Source organism: Telmatherina bonti (assembly GCF_933228915.1).
Source record: "Telmatherina bonti genome assembly, chromosome: 5".
Taxonomy (NCBI): Eukaryota; Metazoa; Chordata; class Actinopteri; order Atheriniformes; family Telmatherinidae; genus Telmatherina; species Telmatherina bonti.
The window spans coordinates 18,994,303-19,014,416 of NC_136623.1; the positions used below are offsets into that span (position 1 = coordinate 18,994,303).

A 20,114-nucleotide genomic window follows, 5' to 3' on the forward strand; every position below is an offset into this window, starting at 1 on the left:
GTTAGGAGCAAAATCAAGAGAAAGCAGAAGGAGGTTCATATAATTTCTCATGTTGATCATCACTGGGAATGTGTGATTAATAATAAATAAAGTGGATGGACTTAGAGCGCACATGAAAAACACAGTGGGAATATCTGGAATTCAGTATGATGGGTTTGATACATGGTGGTGTTGGGAGTTTTAAATACAGCTGAGGATGGCTTGGAGAGGGAATGCGGTTGGGAACTTGAAAAAGATGGCCAGAGAGGCAGGCTGTAAAGCTGGTGCTGTAATGGAAGTAAAACTTTACCAAAGACATGGCAGAAAAATTACAAACTTTCTCTAAAAGTTGGGCAGCAGATTGACGGCAAAGAAAAAAACCTGTTGGCGGTTACTGATAAACCAAGATCCCTGAAGGTGAAGGTGGAATGACAGTCCAAAGCAAAGTGGCTTCAGCCTGAGACACTATATATAAATCCTATATTCTACAGTCATTTAGCAGACATTTTTATCCAATCCTGCAATAAGGTTCCAACTGTGCAGCAGTACTCCCAACACTGCTGAAAGGTCAACTGGTCCAATATAAGAACAGAGGTCTGCAGGAGGAATTATTCCTTTTGGAAGACCTCCTATAAGGTAAAATTAAAGTAAAAGTGGTCAGGGACAGCTGTGTCGCCAGCTGTGAGCAGATTGATTGCTGCAGGCTCGGTAAGCTCCCGGATCAGGTCATGGTAAGACTCACTGGAGTTCGAGGAGGTCAGTTAGTTCTGTGTCATTTTTGGAGCTGTGTCCAAAAGATTCACAGAGGTAAACTCAGAACACGAGAGGGCCTCACGATCACAAAAATTAAAACAAAAACTCCTAACAATTCATGCTCATGTACAGAATCATGATTTTATTATGGGTGTTGACAGAGTCTTCATAAAAGTATATTGGTTTTTTTTTCAGGACAAACAGCTCCTAAAATCTGGAGACATTTTATCTGAAATTCTTCATTTTATTTTCTGTCTCTGCAAGCTTTCCTCCCAAAAAGTCCAGTCTGCCCTAATTGGTCATTTGATTAAGCCAAAGTAACAGAGAGCAAAGAAGCGTCTCGTGCTTTGGGATGTGCATATATGGTTTGGCATGGTATCATTCAGTAAAGCTTGGACTAAAACTGAGAAAGTTTAATATATTCATTTAGCTCACACTTTTACTCAAAACAGCTACAGATGAGAATACTTCCAGGAGTAACTTAAAGTGACAACATGGCCTCCTGTATTTTTTGTGCACTGAGGTATGATACAGACAAGGTGCTTGACCAGTTGTACCGGCTGAGCAGCAACGTTAAAGTTAAACTGTTTTCTAAAAATGTGCCTAAAATAAAGGTAAAAAATAATTGGAACTGATACTTAAGCTATATGTTGTATTATCAGTCCATTTGCTTATTGAGTTTTATTCATGTAAAATCCAGACTGTAGCGAGTTGAGGTGCTTTTAACGCACTACACCGATAGAAACTACAGATAGATTAACTTTATTTAATCCAATCATCTGATATATTTTTTTTTAAAAAAACAACCATTTGTAAGACAACAAATATCAACATAAAATACTGATACCTGTTTTAATATTCTGTCAGCTGAACAACTAATTCAGTTATCTGTAACTTTGAAATCAGCACTGCTGACCAGGTAAGACAAATTAAGACAATTAAAGCCTTAATTTACTGACATTGTTTCTAACATGAAGAGTAGAGGTAACCAACCTTTGGTGATGCTGTTTCTACTTTACAGGATCTTTCTACTTGAGTCATTCCCCGTATTTGTAGACTTCTGGAAAATTCAGTCATGTCATCTTGAAACATAGAAGAGGAACTAACAACTACAACAACATACCAGTGTTCAGGTCTGATGCTTTCAGTGTTTTAAGTGCAACATTCCTGAAACTATCCCCCTCCCTAACTCTTATTCAGCATCTCAGCTGGATTGTTTTGGTTGATGTGGAAGAAACAAAACCTCTTCTAATGATCCACCCTGGGTGAAAAAACAGAATTATATCTTCTAGGGCCATAACAGAAACACAGGAAGGGAACAAGTAAAGGAAGTGATAAAACTTGCGTTCGCTCTGCTTAACATCATCTCAGAGGACATTACACAACTTACACTCATTTCCTGTAGACTTACCATAACCATCTCTTGCCCAATTTTCATCCCTCACCATAAACTTCACACCAAATCTCCATCATGTGAAGACTTTTTGTTTTCAGATGTGGGTCAAATTCTCATAATCTGTCTGTTCCTTCTAATTCTAGTGCGTGATGGTGCGCCCTGCTGATAGCTTTTAATTCAAACCATCGCTGTGATGCTTTTGTTTTCCCCTCTGAAGAAAAATACATCAGAACTGCAACTTCTTTAAAAATTTAACAGTATGAATCTTGACAGAGATCCAAAAGTATACATATACACACATATATATATATATATATATATATATATATATATACATATACATATATATATATATATATATACACATATACATATATATATATATATATACATATACATATATATATACATATACATATATATACATATACATATATACATATACATATACATATATATACATATATACATATACATAAATATATATATATACATATACATATATATATATACATATACATAAATATATACATATACATAAATATATATACATATACATAAATATATATACATATACATAAATATATATATATATACATATATGTATATATATACACATATATGTATATATATACACATATATGTATATATATACACATACATACATATATATATATATATATATATATATATATATATATATATATATATATATATATATATATATATATATATATATATACATATGTTTAAGACTTTTGACGACGACCTGTGGATACCTAAACCTATACAAAATAGTTGTCTTCATGCTTATCTCCCAGAGCTGGATTGAAAAGGAGAGTAAAGAGGGTTGGGGCAGGGAGGTCATTTATTTCTTCCTTTTTAAATTGTTTTTACTGTTTTTAATGTGCATTGTATGAAATAGTGCTCTATATTAAGTTTCTTTTTAAATAGTACTAAAATCTGATTATCTGCTTGTTTCTAGATGTCAAATTAAAACGCGTTTGCTTTAGCGGTTCCATTTAAGTAGTTGTACTAATCTTGTACTGCCACCTTGTGTTCATGTTTGGCATCAATCCCCTCAGCTCCATGTTTCAGCTGACCACACACAGGCAGTCTGACTGGTTCCAGTATGTGTGTTAGTACTGTGACAATATCAGCCTTGTGAAAATTTTTGTGTCATTTTATGTTTCCTTCAATGTATCTGTGGAACAATGAAGACAGCAGGATTGAGACAGGATGCCAGAAACAGGGACAAAGGCTGAGGAGTTTAACTAGTCCTTAAAATGATATTGATGAGGTGCTGAGCTGCACAGCAAAGCAAGAATATCACATTTCACAAAATACATCAACAAACCTAATTTTAAAATTATACTCAATTTCACAAAGCAGAGACAAAAGTTACAGTGCGTGTTGTACCATTGTGTATTTTCATCAAAGAAATGTTAGCTTTTACCTATGGGATGAGTGGAGGGGATGCTGAAGTCACATCAGAGTGAAATCAGTCAAACGTGTAACTGCACTGAATGAATGCATTTCCACACATTCAACATGGGATACAGTAAAATTAGTGTTGACTTCTAGACTTCAATCTGTTCAATGAAATTGCAAATTTGCGATTGAAATTTGGGAATAAATCTGCCAATGAACCAATCTGTTTATCAGTTTATTGTAACTCCGTATGTAGCACATAAATTAAACCAAAATCAAAACATTTCAAACTAATTATAAACATGAGATTTTACTGATCTTTTCTCCCATATATCATAAACTTAACATTGATTAAAGTTTAATAGAAAACTCCTGAATTTATAGTTATTCTCGATTCTTATTTTTGTCTGTTTCAATTATAAATCATGTTTTTCTGTTGATTGTAGTATCTAAGTTTGAGTACTAATCAGATATTTTGATGTGCTGGACACAACTTTCTCTTCGAAACACAAGTGGTCCTCACAGATCCATACTCTCTTTATTGGCCTTTGTGAAGTCCTGTTCCGTTTAGACATGTAAGTATCACCAGCTGTTAGTTTTGTGCAAGCAGTCTTGTATTTCATCAAAACTTCCAGCTTTTCTTCAACCTATTTTGTCAGCGCTTCTATTCTGCAGGGTGTTGCCTTTTCCCCACACTGATCCAATGACGCCACCATGTGGTAAAAAAATGGAATTGCACTAAAACTCACAGCTGGTCTTGCCACTCCAGTTACACAGCAAAATAATTACGCAGTATGTAGAACTGTCAGACCAGAGAGGAACTTGTGAATATAACTCAATAAATTACTATCTAAATATTACGTTATCCAGTGTGAACATTTTTGGAATATTATATATGAATAAAGCCTAAAGTAAAAATAAAAGGTTTGAAAATGTTAAAGCTGAAATGGTTTCAAAGAAATCCGTTTAGACTGTGAAATGTAGAACACATTTTTATTAGGTTTTCAGTTTTGGGAATTACTGTAAAATGTTATCATCTTCCCTACAATTACAGTGTCTGAGACAATCCCTGTGTGAGCTTAATTTAGACATACTACTTGAAAACAGAGGGAAAGTACTGGGCATTGAGATATTTTTATCACGTCTGACTTTAGCAAATCTAGTTATTTACTAGCAAAGCTGCCTTGAGCAAAAGCTGCCCAGGTTTGTTGTGAGTAATTGAGTGATTTAGGACAAAATGAGCTGTGCCTTGCTTTGCGTAAAGTTGGTTTGATCAGATCAAAAAACCAAGTACTTCATCTTCATAAAATACTGTGTTCTTAATTGGTTTAACTTAATTGTCAAATTGATGCTATCAAAGAGAGGTTTATAACAAACTTTAGACACTGACATGGCAGAAGTTGTGCATCTTTATAGTTTAAGTAACAGTGATAGCAGATGAAATGACAATGTTAATTCTATGGGAACCTTCTCAGGCACAGTACAGAGGGAAAGGTACAGGCAACACGACATCATGACTGGTAACGGTTAATCCTTTCAGATCTTTCCTGGGAAATTTCCATTCTCAATCTGCTCGTCCCATTTTGCAACCTGCAAGAGACATTAAATAAAACTTCAGCATGTGACAAATATTAAGACTGTCAATCTACTGCTGTTTTATTGTCAATTTGTAAAAAAAAACAACAAAAGCCCTTTCTTCTTTTTGAATGTGATAGACAACAGTTTCACAGATATTGCATGCCATTTTAAATGCATAGTGGCAAAATATACCAAAACAAAGGCTTTGTTACATATTGTGAAAAACAACAACAAACAGCAGATAGAGCAGGTACAACCTAAAGAAAGTATTACATGCTCTAGAGAGCCTCCAACATCCTTCAGTTCAGTAATTAATAAATGACAGGAGAGGAAAAATAATAAACAACCAGCATAAGTTGCATATGGTGAAAACAAAGCTAAATCTGAGAAGTAACTCCCTTTATGGAATAAAGACACACAACATGAGCAGCCTGGTATTGGAGCTGTAACACTACACTTACCCAGCTCATGGGACAGAGGCTCTTGTAAACCCTTTGATACCATTCACAAGGTGACACATCTTGACCTTTCGCAGACAGGGCCTTGTTGCATCTGTGGAAGTCTGAAACAAAATAATAAAGTGTCAACACTTGAAACGCTGTTCACACTCAGAAAGACAAAGAAACCAGGTATTTTTAGGGCAAATAGTGCCATAACTTGGAGCTTAGTTTGTTTTTTTTACAAGCTGCTAAAACTTGCAGTACACATTTTAAAGACATGCTCAAGTGTTTTGATAAAGTATCTATAACTGAGTTCAGCTATCCATGGTTATATATTTCTTGGAGATAAAAAAAAAAAATAAATAAAATAAAATATATATACATATATATATATATATATATATATATATATATATATATATATATATATATATATATATATATATATATCAGAGGGTTTGTTTTTGTGAAGCAGAACAGTCTTCATTATACTTACCACAAATAACATTGGCCAATGTTTCTAGTTTCAACTTAATAGAGGAAATGAACTTCAACACATCTGAGTCAATAATGCATTAATTTTGAACGAGATGGTGTCACAGCATGAAATGGCTCTTATTCATAGTGTTTGTCCTTGAACACTGAGATGAGTATAAATGTGTTATTTGGACCTATTGATCCATGTCCTTACCCAGGTAGTTCTGATAGCAGTTGCGGGTCTGGTTTGTGTTTGGGAACCGGGCGTCAAAAGGAGCCGTCCTGTAGTTTTTAATCTTGTCGCTCACAGTCTCAGACATAGCTGTATAATTCAGTCAGACTTCTGAAGGTTAAATAGAAATAGTCTTATTCAGCTTTAAGTGGAAACAGGTTTAAAGCATCTCCAAACTAAGTTACATCATAATGAATTAACTACACAATATCACTATTTAAATGAAAGAAACTTTCAAACATCAGCTGTCTAATCGCTAAAAGGCTTTTATTAATAATGAGTACTAAAGTTGTAATTAAAATTTGGGTTATGAAACGGTCAAATAAATATCTAAACAAAACCAAACACTATTAAAAATGCGTTTCGGTCATTTAACTTTAATTTCATGTTAGCACAAAAACCTTAGCTTCTGCTAGCCGTTAGCCTTTTCATAACGAGTTAACATACCTTAGTATGATAGTCTACAAACACACTGAGACCAAATGTTAATCTTCAATGTTTTAAGGCTTTAAACACAAAAAAGGAACACACGGTATATTTAAAGATTGTAACGGAGAAGATTAAACTTCACAGCTAACCTTGGGGAGCAGCTTGTGATGTCCTTTTACAAAAATGGTTGGTTGCAAAGGATGCTGGGATATGACTTTGTGCGCATGTCCTTTAGATATGCACATACAGTTGTGCTCGTATGTATTCATACCCTTTCATTAAAGAAAAGGCTGAATTTACAACAGTCACTCAAATAACTGGAGACCTAAAAAGGGAACAATAACTAAAAATGTGCATAAATATAATTTAGTAATATAAGACACTGTTTTTTCATTTAATTGAGTTGAAGAAAGAAAAACAAACAAACTAACAAATTGGTCCTTGACAAATTAGAGCACTTTTCTGTTGAACAGTGGGACAAAATACCTGTCAACAGGTGCAGAAGTCTGACTCAGAGGAACAGAAAACACCTGACTGTAGTGGAAACATTAAAGGATTGTTCAAAAGTTTATGAGTGACATAACATGTAAAGAATTATCTTATTTCATTCATTCATTTTCCAAACCGCTTATTCCAATTCAGGGTTGTGGGGAAGCTGGAGCCTATCCCAGCTGGCTTTGGGCGACAGGCAGGGTACACCCTGGACAGCTCGCCAGTCCATCGCAGGGCCACACAGAGAGAGGTGAACAACCACACTCACACTCACTCCTAGGGGCAATTTAGAGTAACCAATTAACCTATCATGCATGTCTTTGGATGGTGGTTAGGGTTAGGTAAGCTGGAGTACCTGGAGGGAACCCACGCATACACAGGGAGAACATGCAAACTCCACACAGAAAGGCCACTGACCAAACCAGCCAAGGATTGAACCAGTGACCTTCTTGCTGTGAGGCCACAGTGCTAACCACTGCGCCACCGTGCAGCCCAATTATCTTATTTGTTTGCTTTTTTTTAAAAAATATATATTTCTATTGAACCAGAGTTAGAAAATAATTAAATGATTTTCATAAAATGTTTATTTATTATTACTTCAGCTTTCAGCTTATTTTACAGGCAGCTGTTTTTTTCCTTCTTTCATGAAGGAGTATGAATAAATATGAACACAACTGTATGTCTGTGATACAAGCATTGTTCCCAGAGAGGAGTCTGATGTGTAGACAGAATATGTGCACAACTAAATCTTCTATAATTTTAGGGGCGTTGGAATTTTCTTGTATTTAGTTTTATTCTTTTATGATAGCTTGTTCGCTCTTAAAAAAACAAGTTCTCTTTTGTTCGTTTAAATTTGTGATTTTTATTGTAGTGTTGTCCCAAGTTATTTTGTGACCCTGACATAAAATAATTGTTTGTTTTTTGTTCGATCACTTTTTTTGTTTGTTTGTTGAATGGGGTACAGTAGGATTAAATAAGATTAATTCTGGCTGCTGAACACTATATGACTATTACTAGCTAAAAGTCTTTCATTTTATGGTATAAAGACAGGATTTATGGATTTATGGATTTATTGACAGAAGGCTACCGTTTCAGTATTGCCAAAATTTGCTTAATGAAACTGTATTTCTTCATTCTGGCTGTAAATTCAACATAACCTTTGTGTTTAAAGGTCCTCGGACAAGTGAGTATACCCCATCTATTTTAAGCAGTTTGCATATTGCCTCTTTCTCTCTGCTTGCTTACTCAAGGAAATAAACATAATCATGACATGAACCGTGGATTAAGTGCAGATTTTGACATTGCTGAAGACATCAGACTCAAAAGTTTTCAGTTGTTTTAAATGGGTAGGTATCTCCACCTACAGTATCAAAGACATCTGACAAGAATGTCTACCGATTTTTTTTTACGCTTATTAATAGCAAAATGTCAGTTTGTCTCAAGCTAGTTTTAAGAAATGGTAAATGGACTGTACTCATGTAGCACTTTTCTATTCATCTTGACCACGCATGTCACATTCACTTATTCACACAAACACTCATGCAACACTTCTGCATTTTGTATACTAAGAGCCTTTTGCTCTATCACACCCATTAATAGCCTGATGGACACATGAACGTGGGGTTAAGTGTCTTTCACAAGGACACTTCTCCATGTAGTTTGGGGAGGACCTTTCATTGTGTCAGACAGGATACCAACATTTTTCCTTCAACACTACAGTTATCTTTATTGTCCATGTTCTAATCTAATGAACAAATTACTGCAGTTTGTTTGAGCTCATTTTAGGCGTTTTACTGTTAGGTAAGCCATTGGTTTTTGTTTTAGACAGGGCACAAGTCATTCTTTATATCAAATAGTCTGAAATCCATGATTCTGTCATAATTTTAACACATGTAAACACTAGGGTTCTCATGTATCATTAATTCCATTTAAAGTTGTTTGATTAAACTTTTTGACCTTTGGGACACAGAAGGCTAATGTAATCTGAGATTGTATGATAACTTGATACAATTTTATTCAGACATCAATAAATATTCTTCATTTTGTGTACTGACAGTAATCTTGAATGACAACATCAGGCTAAATGTTACAATATGTATTTTTGTCTACATTTTCATAAGTAATATATTTTCTTGTTCTTAAGTAATTGCGGGATCTTTGAAAAAAGTGGAAGAATCTTTCAGTCAGAGCAAATGTCTTTACTGGTTGTGACAAAATTGGTTTTGCTTTGCAGACTTGAGAGGCAATAGCTCATGAGTTGGGACATTGGGACAGAGTCATGTCTATTTTCTATCGGCATCTTCCTGTTGAAAATCAGGTCAAAGATCACAGGTGTCTACATCAAGCTTCCTGTCTCACTGTCGGCTTTTTCCTTCTTTCCTTTTTTAGGCAAAACTTCACATTTGGTTCTTCTCTGGGTGTTGTGTAAGATTATGGTTGTATTTTTTTCTCTTAGAAATCATTATACAGTAACTAGCTTAAAAATTACATTTAAGCCCTTAGTCTCATTTTCATTAAACTGAATTTCATTAGAATGACAAAGTTACACCTAGTTGTTGGTTAATTCACACAGACTAAAAGAGGACTGTCTAGCTCTCTGTTAGGTGTACATATATATATATATATATAAAACACCAGTTTCTTTGTGCAAATGTACCCTTCCCTCACTTTCTACCAATCTCTCCCTCTCTTTCTCCCTCAGTCAGGATATAGGTGTTGTCCAAAGCAAAGGAAGGAAATTCTGTCACTTGGAACAATGGGCCCGTTACTCTATCTATAGACCCAGAGTGACTGCAAACCAGAGAGAGCGATACAGCAGGTCTTCTACACTTTGAAAGAAATACTGAAGTAGTTTCTAGTAAAAAATAAGGGAAAACTAATGGATGATAAGAAATAGAGAGGACAAGTGAGATGAGTTGAGGTCCCAAAATGGATTTTCATCTTGAGGAGAAAGAAACGCATATGGTCATATGGTTATTTTGAGTTGCGTATTTACCTTTCGGTGGAAAAGGAATACACAGGAAACAGACAAAAATCAGAAGAAACTGTGGGTAAGTTGATTTAAAGCCTAATTATTTAAAGTATTTGAATTTTTTTCTGGGGGAAAAATGAGTAAGAATTATTCTGCGCATGATCTCAAAAAGAAGTCAAATTAAAAGCTTCCATTGTTTCTGCCTGGCATCACCAGAGTACATTTTCAGTGTGGTTTCCCAAGTCAAAATGTGGTGGGAGACATGTTTCCTTTCACAAAGCTGCAAGAATTACATTTGACTTCCAAATGGTGATTGTTGGTTAAATAAATCAGGTGTCTTGTGTCTACATTCAGAAGTTATATGTAGAAATAATTCTGAAAAATAAACAGGCAATGACCTTTGGAGTGGGATTTTCCCTGTCACGATGCGACAGCTGGATCTGAATCCTGCAAAACCTGCTTCCTGTTTGAGAATGGGAAATACACATTCTTTTTTTCAGAGCTTTTTTTGTGTGTGTGTGTGTGGGGGGGGGGGGGGGGGGTAGTCTTTTTTTTGTTTTCACCATGTTGACAACCTGCTCCAGGTATCCTGTTGATATTTTTTATTGTGACCTCACGCCATTGTTATATTGTTTCAGTCTTGGCATTGGTGACACACTCAGCTCGGACGTAGACTGACAGAGACCTAACATTAAAGTATTTTGAAATGTGCCACATTATTTAATAGGTAAAATAAAATTTAATCGCTTATCCATGCTCTTCTCTGCAGATGGAGGGGTCTGGCAGTCCACGTTTCCGAAAGCTTCATTTCCCAGTGGGTTTGTGGATCAATTCCCCTAGAAAACACTTTGCCAAACTTGGAGGCCGCTGGCCCAGCGCCATCTCTGTCAAGTCAGTCTGAAATTATAACCCTTCTTTTGTTGTTTTGTCCATTTTCTTCACCATGTTTATTTGTATGGATCATTACTCATGGCCATTACCAGGGTAGAAATTAGTCCCTGATAAGTGGCTTCAGTTCCCTGTTTGTGAATTGATCTCATCTTATCTTACTTCCACTGTCATTTGTATGTGTTCAACCAAGTACGCCTCCCCTGTCTTATTTTAGTCTTTGTTGTTTATCAGTCATAACTCTCAGCTGACTTGTTCCTTCCTCTCGCCTTCGTCTCTCCTCAATCTGTCCCCACAACACCCCCTTCTACTATTCCCAGGTCAACGACCAGTTCTGACGCAGCCTCACTCCACGAGGCCCCCTCTGCTCCTTCCTCTTCCCTTTCTAATTCCACCCCTTCGCTGGCTTCCCCTTCCCCATCCCCGTCTCCTTCCCCGGCCTTCCTTAGGCCGCGTCCTGCTGGCCCCCAGTCCAGGGCAAAGCGCCTTTCCCACCTTTTCCTGCGGGGGCGCTCCAACAGTGACCGGGACCGGGCAGTAGGAGAGAAGGAGAGAGAGGTCTGGGCTCATTCGGCTGCCCCGTCTACCCACTACTTGTCCCCTGCTTCTTCCTCTGCCCCAGGCCTGATAAAAATCTATGGAGATGCTCTCTCCAGTGGAGCCAACTATCGCTCACTGCTGGCTAATATCCACTCCACGGCCAGACAGCTCATTGCCCAGGTCATCACTCGCTACACTGAAAGAGAGAGGGAAGAGGCCGATGATGCAGGTGTGATCATGAGACATTTTGACCTTTGCTAAAATCAATTCCTCACTTAAAAATTTGTAACTGGTCGAGAGTGACTTAATGGGGATAGTTGGATTATGGAAAAATAACTACTCTTCCTGTTTTCTTCCTTTTTTTTCCTCTTCTCACAATACGCTTTAGTTATCCAGAAACACAGCCCTGAAGACTTCCTATTGTGTGATGTCATTGGAAAGCCCATCCAGCATCCAGATGGAGCTATCAAATGGGAGACAGAGTGCCGGAGAACTGTTGCCCCATGGGAATGTCCTTTGTTGTTAGTGGACATGTGGCGACCTAAGGATGGATTTGAGCGGCGCTTTGAAATCCAAAGGAAGGAAGACTATGAGAGAGAGGAAAGAGAAAAAGAGAAGGAGCGTGAAAGGGAGGGGGAGAGCTACCAAGGTATATGTGAGACTTAACAGATATGTAGCATGCAAAGTGGAGTCTTTATGCACAAAATGGGAGGAAGCTGATGTGTGCTGTGGTTGTAATGGGTGCAACAGGTGTACGCTGGCGGCGGAACAGGATGGCATCAGGCGGAGGACCAGAGGAGTGTGAGCGTGGCCACCGTGGAAGGAATACGGAGCTCCGGAGGAGCATCAGTGATATGAACCTGAGTCTGAGACGTCGTCAAGGCAACCATGTCAGTAACGACCACCGTGGTTCAGGCAACAGATCTAACAACAGCGGAGGGGTGCAGGACAGGAAGAACATTGTGAGCATGATCAACCCACAGCCAGGAGAGGTAATAGGGATGACAGAGTCAGAACAGACTGAGTTCAGCTTTACACAAGTGCTAAAATACAACATCACCAGAAATATGACAACGCAGACAAAAACAAGGCAACGTTTTGCAAAGCAAGATTACATTTCAGATAACAACAGCACAACAGAAAACATCAGGAAGCACTAAAGCAAAACAGGACACAGTGTGGAAAAACATTTCAGAATACAAAGCATTTAATTAAAAACAGCATGAAGTGCAGCATCAGTCCACAGAACATTTAAAACACACAACTTCTCTGAAAACACAGCAGCGTTCAGTGAATAAACCCAACAAAACTGAAAACTAAGAGAATTTATATTCTAAAACTCAAACTTCTTTTGCACTTTATAAGGCTTCTAAAATGTTCTTCTTTTTGCACGACTTTGGGAGAAGTTGTGTTTTCTGAAATAGTTTATGTTTTACACATCAGTCTTTGTCATTGTTTCGTTTGCTGCTGTTTTGTGTTACACCCCGGCGCTGTTTGATCCAGCTGTCATGTCTTCAACCATTTTCTTCAGATCAGAGCATCAAGAGCGGAAGCAAAGGTCGGATGGACGAACCAGCCGACAGACGACGAGAAAGATTACTCCAGCTGTGACCTGGAAGTGATGTCACAAAGCCTGATCCTTCCACCCACGGACCGGCCCTATTTTCTGTTGCTGCAGGGTTACGATCAGAGCAAGGTAAGGCATGCTGACAGATAATATCACATAAAGACATACAAAAAAATACACGAATAAAACACTGATGTATATTTATTATGTAAACTCTGACATCCACATAAACACTCAAAGCAACATGGCATGTAAATGAGGTGTAGCGGGGCTGTGGAGAAGAACATGCTTGCACACACCCAGTACATGACATCATACCTGCATGTTTGTAATCACCACATACCATCTGGTTTTCCATCCCACTACATTCACCATCCAGCACAAAACAGACTCAAAGCAACACAATGTCTCAACAATTTACCCACCCTGAACACAAAACCCCTCTGTGCACATCACTCCATCTCACACAATGACCTCACACGGGTCTCTATTGTAGCAAACTGTGATACACTTGACTCCTTATCAATTACCTTATGTTCAACTTACCGTCTGATGGAAGGTTGATATAAGTCATAGCACTTAAGAGATAACAGACCTCCCTGATTCTCCACTGTGTGTTTTGTGCAGGATTTTGTTTTGTACATCATGACGGGACATACGCATGTGTTTGGGAGAAAACCCACAATGAAAGAGAGAGAGAAGGACAGAGAGAGAGAGAGGAAAGGAAAAAGGCCTCTGAAGGTGGACACGTTCCTATCTGCCCCTGACCTTTTAGCCAGGCATTTATTGATAAGAAGAGATGGTTCTGTTCCAGAGACGCCCACTGGCCAAGGTACCAAACATACTGTTTAAATCAACTTTAAAAGCACAGTCTTTCATGGGACGTTTCATAAGCTCTAACCCAAATGTCTAATAACTCTATTGTAGCTCTGATGCGGCCCTTCCGAGGAGGTGCAGTCACTCACAATGGAGTGGCCCTTTACAGGGAGGCAGTCTTAAAGCCTGGAGATGTGATTGGTCTGGGAAACCATTTCCTTTTCTTGTACCGAGACCCTCGTGTGAGTCCAGCTCCCCCGCTCGCATTAACGCTGCCCTGGCAGGCTGAAGCTTCCACCACCTGCTGCCCTTCAGGACTAGTGGACAAACAGGAGGCACTTAGGCAGTATCTGGGGTCCACAGAGGCTGTTCTGAAATTCCACCCTCGCCATGCAGACACCTTGCTGCAGGTGAGACAGCGCAGACAGTCAACCTAAATAAACTATTCAGCTGTAGTTATCTAGCTCCAAAATGATGACTGATGTTATTGTTTCCTTTCTTTTAGGAGATAATCTCCAAAAATTCCTCTCCAGACTCTGGTGGTGGGCCTTTAGCTCCTGCGTATCTCCTGTCAATCATGATAGATCACGCCTCCAAACATTTGGACCCTGCTCTCACGCCGCAGATTTTACTCAAGTCAGCCAATCTAATTAAAGAAATCGTGTGGGTAAGAGAAAAAGGGGGGAAGAAGAAAGAAAAATCAGCTTGATGTATTTGAAGCTTGGGTTTAAAACTGTAATATTACAGCTTCAGCAACATATCCTACCATGTCACCATGTCAGGAAACAACAGGTGTTTACTTAGCAGATTTTCGTTCGTTGCTTGCTGAACCTTCACTGATTTGAATAGAAGCTTAATCTCATTTTTAAAGTTTCAGACAAGTTTATTTTACTTAGGGGAAAAAAAAAGAAATAGGGCACTCCCTCCTCATGAGAATGAAGTAGTTTGAAAAAAAAGTGATGTACACAAACCGTGCTGCTTCTGTTGCAGATAAAACAAGTTCATTTCCAACTTTTCTCAGTGGCCCAAGAATTGCTCAACTGTGAAACAAACTTTTGTTGGATAGTATTTCATGACACATTGGCCCTGACCACATCCACACAAAGCTGACAGAAAAACAGCAGGTAGGCAGAGTGAGATGACTGCATTCAGTGAGACAGAAAAACTAGCAGACAGACATATGTCCCTTGTTGTGGCCTGCTGGGTTGTGAACAGGAGTAAGGATGAGCTGAAGTCACTTCCCTCCTGCTGGAAAATGTGTGGTAATTGTCCTGGCTGCAGGGCTAGACTCTGCTCCCCCTCATCCACCCCCACACTGAGATGTGTCTCCTTTCTTTTTTCCCCTCCAACTCTCTTCACAGGATAACATTAAGGAATTCGGGGATAAGCATCCCACGCAAAAGTAAGGACATTTTTGTTCGACGTAATGTTTCCTCCACTAAAAGCTCTCCCGCTGAGTGATTCATGATACATTTGTGCCTGTGTTGTTATGTCTTTAGGAAATTTTTGTGGTATGATGAAAGCATTGTAATGCAGTGATGTTTAAAAAGCAACTGGAATAAAGCTGTATAATAATAACTCTCTATTTTTACTCAAAGTATGGTATGCTTCTTCTATAAATCACAAACATAACAATGAAAGAATGTTCACGATAACATAACTTTGGGATTATCTCAATTTTGTGTGCAGTCCGACAGAGCAAGAGGGAGAAATAAACACACCAAATGTCCAGAAGCTGTCATCTGATCTGCGACCCCTCATGTTCTGGATGTCAAATGCAACTGAGCTTCTAAACTTTTTCCAAGTCAAAGTTGAAACCATGGAGAAAGAGTGGGAATTTGAAGGTGAGAAATATTTTAAAAGAGTAGGAATTAGAAGCTCAAGGAGTTTCACAGTTAGAAATCAGCACAGGTTCTTGGCAATGTTGGAAATAAAAGCTGCTGCTAAACCTCTAAGTTTTCTTATTGACTGTTTCCTGGAAGCTCCCGGGGATCCAGTATTGATTGCTGACATGGACACCTGCTCAGAAGCTCTCGCACAGCTGGATGATGTAATCATGCACACCTTCCAGCAGTGTGTGTATCACCTCACCAAGGTAAAAAAAAAAAAAACAAGAAAGAAAAGAAAAGCAACCAAACAATCTAATTGGATTTATGGACCAGTTTCTGACAACATAATTCCTTTTTTTTAATTGAACCAACTCAGCATCGCTGTTGCTGTTACTAAATAGCCCAACAACTGTCAGAATTATTAGGCAATTAAACTAGTGAGTATTTTGCCCCGTTTACTAATCCATTCTTGTTTGTGTGATAAACAGTAACTTTAAATTAAAATGCTCAATATTGGGCTTATATTTTTAAGTTCAGAAAGTTACATAGTGCGACATAAATTTAACTCTGAAGCTGAAGCAGACCAATTTAGGTTCCAATAAGTCCACGGAGACCAGGTCAATATTGGCAGGTTGATATTTTGTCATTTTCGAGGCCTTTTCTGGCAGCTCAGCCAATGATTACTGAGACACATCAGCTGGAATGTTTTTACACTGAAATCACAATTTATTGTATTAATTGGCTTCTATATGAAAAAGTGTGTCTCAGTAGCTTGCAGCAGGTTAGAAGATTGATTTTAAGTCCATCTTCAATTTGGAAATGTCAAACTACCTGTGGAAAACAGAATAGCATGCTAGCAAACTGCCACATCTCCTGCCATCTTTTTCAAATATCTTTAATTTCATAAACAACTTAAGTTTTTGTTCTGTTTTTCCATAAAGACCCTGTACTCGCTTCTTCCGGCTCTCCTGGACACCAACCCATTCTCCAGTGAGGAGAAGGAAAAAGAAAAGGACGGGATTCAGGGTGCAGAAGGAGAAGAAAAAAGAGGAGAAGGAGAGGTGGAGGATGTGTCTGCTTTGCCTCCCAAGGTTGCTGGACTGGTCGAGGTGTATCGCTGCTCCCTTATGCTGTCTCGAGAGGCGTGCCTGTCTCCACCACTCACCTCCCAAACCTTCGGCTACCTCTTCTTCTTCACCAACACTTCCTTGCTCAACACTTTGCTGGAAAGAGGTGCGATGGCATGGGCGAAAGCAGTCCTGTGTGGCTTTGGCACAGCAGTGTGACAAAAAGCCTACAACTGATAACTATTAATGCTAAATTGTGGTTTGAACATGGTACCATTGAAACAATAGATTATCACAAAGCAATATGCATCGAATTTATCTAGATTCACTTTTTGAGGAAATAAAATGGAGAGCCACCCTATGTAAATTAATAATCTACTTTCTGATTGAAATTTACTTATCTTTAGTTGTTTTTTTATCTTAAAGCTTCCTTCTCTTTTTATTTCTTTCTCACAGATGGATTATTTTCATGGTCAAGGGCAGTCCAGATCCGGACAAATCTAGACCTGGTTCTGGACTGGCTGCAGGGAGCAGGGTTAGGAGACATTGCCTCTGAGTTTTTGAAGAAGCTGTCTGTCACTGTCAACTTTTTATGTATTCCCAAAACACGACTCATCCAGGTGAGACAGCTCCATATGGAGCATTCCTGTTTCATTTTATACCAGAATATTCACTGGCATTGTTTCTGTTTAAACAGTGCACAACAACCTGAATAAAAATGAATATAGATCTAATGTGATTTGCAAGAATCTGCCGTGCCTGTGCAAAAACAGCTATTACATCTAGGAAGAGCTGTGTTCATGCAGCTATTTTCACAGTTGGTTACCAGCCTGTGTGTATATGACAATCTCCTCTGCTTGGTGGAGAATTAACAAGCAAAACTGAAGCAAAGTGGAGAAGAAGTAAACCTACAAGTTGCTAATCTTTCCAACAGTCTACAATCCTTCCAAGAAGCCCCAAATTCTGCTTGAAGACTGACACATTAACCTTTCTGAGATTTCCTTTTCTTCAGTTTGTTGAAAAACATTTTGTACATGTGATGGTCATAAGATTTAACCAAAAGTCCACACCAAAGGTAGCTTTTCTCTCTCATTAAAAACACTGAACCCTTGAACTGCCTACACGGCTCCACTCTAATCGAGGCTTTTCCTCCTTTACTTAATTAAATCAATATGAGACACATTTGCATAAAGTCTGACTTCAGCTTGTTCATTATTTTTAACCAAACTAAGCACCCTGGGCTTTTCAGGAAGGTATAATTAAGAAGATAGAAGCTTAAAGACAGAATTTCAAACAAAAGTTGACAAGAGATGCTGCTGAAGTCAATCTCATTGCTGAAGTCTGCTTCAAAAGTACAGACCCCTGGGTTTTAAATTGGGTGTGGGTAGCCACTAACAATCTCTGGTTAGATGATCTAAGGGTCTATCATGAAGAGTATGGCTTTAACAAATCTGAAATATACTTGTAGCACAGCTCTAAATGTTTAAAACAAGATTTTAAAATGATTTCTAAAAGGAAAACAACCAGCAGAGAGACAGAAAAGCTTAAATACGTCTTCAAGCAGACCCACATAAACAGAACAATTAACCTGTAAACTTTTTAACTTCCCATCTGCCAGTCATCCTGGGACAGTCTACAGGAAGAACATGCATTATTAAGTCCTGCCCAGCTGCACCACCTGCTCACCCATTACAAACTGGGACCAACCAGGGCTCCACCAGCATCCTGGGCTCCTCCACCAGGCACAGAACTCTGTGGAGGTAATAAACAGACAAAAATTCATGAAAGAGTAGCATTGTTTATATTCTTATTCCAAAGCTACAGTATCTAACCCTGTTCTTATGTTTTTAGACATATTTGAGAGCTTTCTGGACCACCCTCCTCTCATCCTGCCAAATGAGACTCCACGCCTCGACCTCTCCCAGCCAATCCCGAGCCCTGAGCTTCAAAAGGAAGTTACGCGTCTCCGCACCTTCTTGTGGGGACTCGACCAGGATGAGCTCCCTGCCAATCAGAGGACTCGGCTTTGAAGAAGCCCATATTTGTCTCTCTATAGAATTCTTACAGAAGTTAAAAAAAAATATATATATATATATCTATATAAATCATCAAAGGACACAACAGACATGAAAAAATCCAAACTGGACAAGTTTTGTTTTCTGCATTTATTTGCCTGGCTTTTGTTTTTCATGACAAGTTCATATCCTTTCATCTAGACCTACTCTTTTTGACATTTTCAAGTTAAACATTTGTTGTACTGGTTTTTATTATGTCTTCATAGGATTTCTTTTAAAGCAGGTCGTAAAAATCCATGTCAGTTTGGCCAAATAGTGTTATGCTTTACATGACTCTTTTACTTGGCTTCCATGTATGTTTTCAAACTACTTGTTTTCAATAAAACGCTGAATTCTAGCCTGAAAGACTTACAGTTTCCGTATGGTCTTTGACAAGCCCGTTTCCCACAGCAGGGCCCCTGGGGTTTGGCACGCACCTCACCTCCCTCACCAAAGAAACGTTCCACAAGGTGGCAATGCAGTACGCATTCATCTCTGACGTTAAATGATGAGTCTGCAGGTAGAATTGCTTGACTAAAGAGCTGAAACAACTTTACTGTTATCCGTTCCAATGGCACATGCTCATTTCCTGTAATAATGGTACCATTTTACTTAGGGTTGTGACTCAGACGAGCAAATGAGCCACTGATGACCACACTCAAAGGTTACCTTTTACCTAGGTGAGCTGTTGTAAAGATCAAATCTGGTGAATTAAACCCAGGGGAGGTTTCAATTTCCCTCTAGTTGATGTGACATATTGATTAGTACTATAGGGTTTCCGTTTTAATCAGCATGTTATAATGGAAACCTAAAAAAAAGTTAATCTAATTTTACATTATGGATAAAGTAGCTGTCATGTTCACACAGTACAGTTGATATCACCGTTTGGAAAGAGTAACATCAGCTTGTTTGTCATAATTTGGTCATATCCAGTCAATTTCACTGTCTAGCCTGCCAGATGTCTTTAGAAAACAATTCACCGCTGTCTTTGTTTTGAGAGCGAAGCTCTATGACGTCTCAGAAACTTCAAGTTATCGTGCTTCTGCTCTGGCGTGCAGCCAGACAGCTTCCTTTCTTCCGGTCAGTTGAGTTCCTTTACGGTAAAAAGCACAAAAACACATCGATCCCGTGAGAGACCCCTACTTACATCATCCCTCTTGCCTCCGGTTCTGTCT

General features: G+C 38.4%; 2 protein-coding genes across 4 annotated transcripts; one reads left to right on the forward strand and one right to left on the reverse strand.

The window, feature by feature from the left end:
• Positions 1-3,780: 3,780 nt before the first annotated feature.
• cox6b2 (cytochrome c oxidase subunit 6B2) lies at positions 3,781-6,928 on the reverse strand. Its single transcript, XM_079240872.1, has 4 exons — positions 6,865-6,928; positions 6,269-6,397; positions 5,599-5,699; positions 3,781-5,149 (listed from the first exon to the last, which is right to left on the reverse strand). Exons 2-4 carry the CDS (start codon positions 6,372-6,374, stop codon positions 5,096-5,098), a joined length of 261 nt encoding a protein of 86 aa, XP_079096998.1. The 5' UTR covers positions 6,375-6,397; positions 6,865-6,928; the 3' UTR covers positions 3,781-5,095.
• Positions 6,929-10,023: 3,095 nt separating this feature from the next.
• On the forward strand, positions 10,024-19,179 carry rasip1 (Ras interacting protein 1). Of its 3 annotated transcripts, none has more exons than XM_079240119.1 (16): positions 10,024-10,257; positions 10,948-11,069; positions 11,387-11,835; positions 11,995-12,255; positions 12,357-12,598; positions 13,138-13,302; positions 13,801-14,005; positions 14,101-14,399; positions 14,495-14,656; positions 15,351-15,391; positions 15,679-15,833; positions 15,972-16,084; positions 16,760-17,051; positions 17,342-17,505; positions 18,504-18,645; positions 18,737-19,179. In XM_079240119.1, the coding sequence occupies exons 1-16, from the start codon at positions 10,177-10,179 to the stop codon at positions 18,913-18,915; spliced, it is 3,072 nt and encodes a 1,023-aa protein (XP_079096245.1). In that variant the 5' UTR covers positions 10,024-10,176; the 3' UTR covers positions 18,916-19,179. The 3 variants fall into 3 exon arrangements, with proteins under 3 accessions (XP_079096245.1, XP_079096246.1, XP_079096247.1); XM_079240120.1 differs by having other exon boundaries at positions 12,357-12,568; XM_079240121.1 differs by having other exon boundaries at positions 12,357-12,496.
• Positions 19,180-20,114: the final 935 nt, after the last annotated feature.

Bases quoted from the DNA above. Each gene is read 5' to 3' on its own strand.
- rasip1 (XM_079240119.1), top strand. From the start codon at position 10,177: ATGGTTATTTTGAGTTGCGTATTTACCTTTCGGTGGAAAAGGAATACA. The intron at 11,836-11,994 runs GTGTGATCATGA...AATACGCTTTAG, and splicing joins GGAAGAGGCCGATGATGCAG to TTATCCAGAAACACAGCCCT. The intron at 15,834-15,971 runs GTGAGAAATATT...GTTTCCTGGAAG, and splicing joins GAAAGAGTGGGAATTTGAAG to CTCCCGGGGATCCAGTATTG.
- cox6b2 (XM_079240872.1), bottom strand. From the start codon at position 6,374: ATGTCTGAGACTGTGAGCGACAAGATTAAAAACTACAGGACGGCTCCT. The intron at 5,700-6,268 runs GTAAGGACATGG...ATTTTGTTTCAG, and splicing joins CTGCTATCAGAACTACCTGG to ACTTCCACAGATGCAACAAG. The intron at 5,150-5,598 runs GTAAGTGTAGTG...TGTCTCTTGCAG, and splicing joins GCCTCTGTCCCATGAGCTGG to GTTGCAAAATGGGACGAGCA.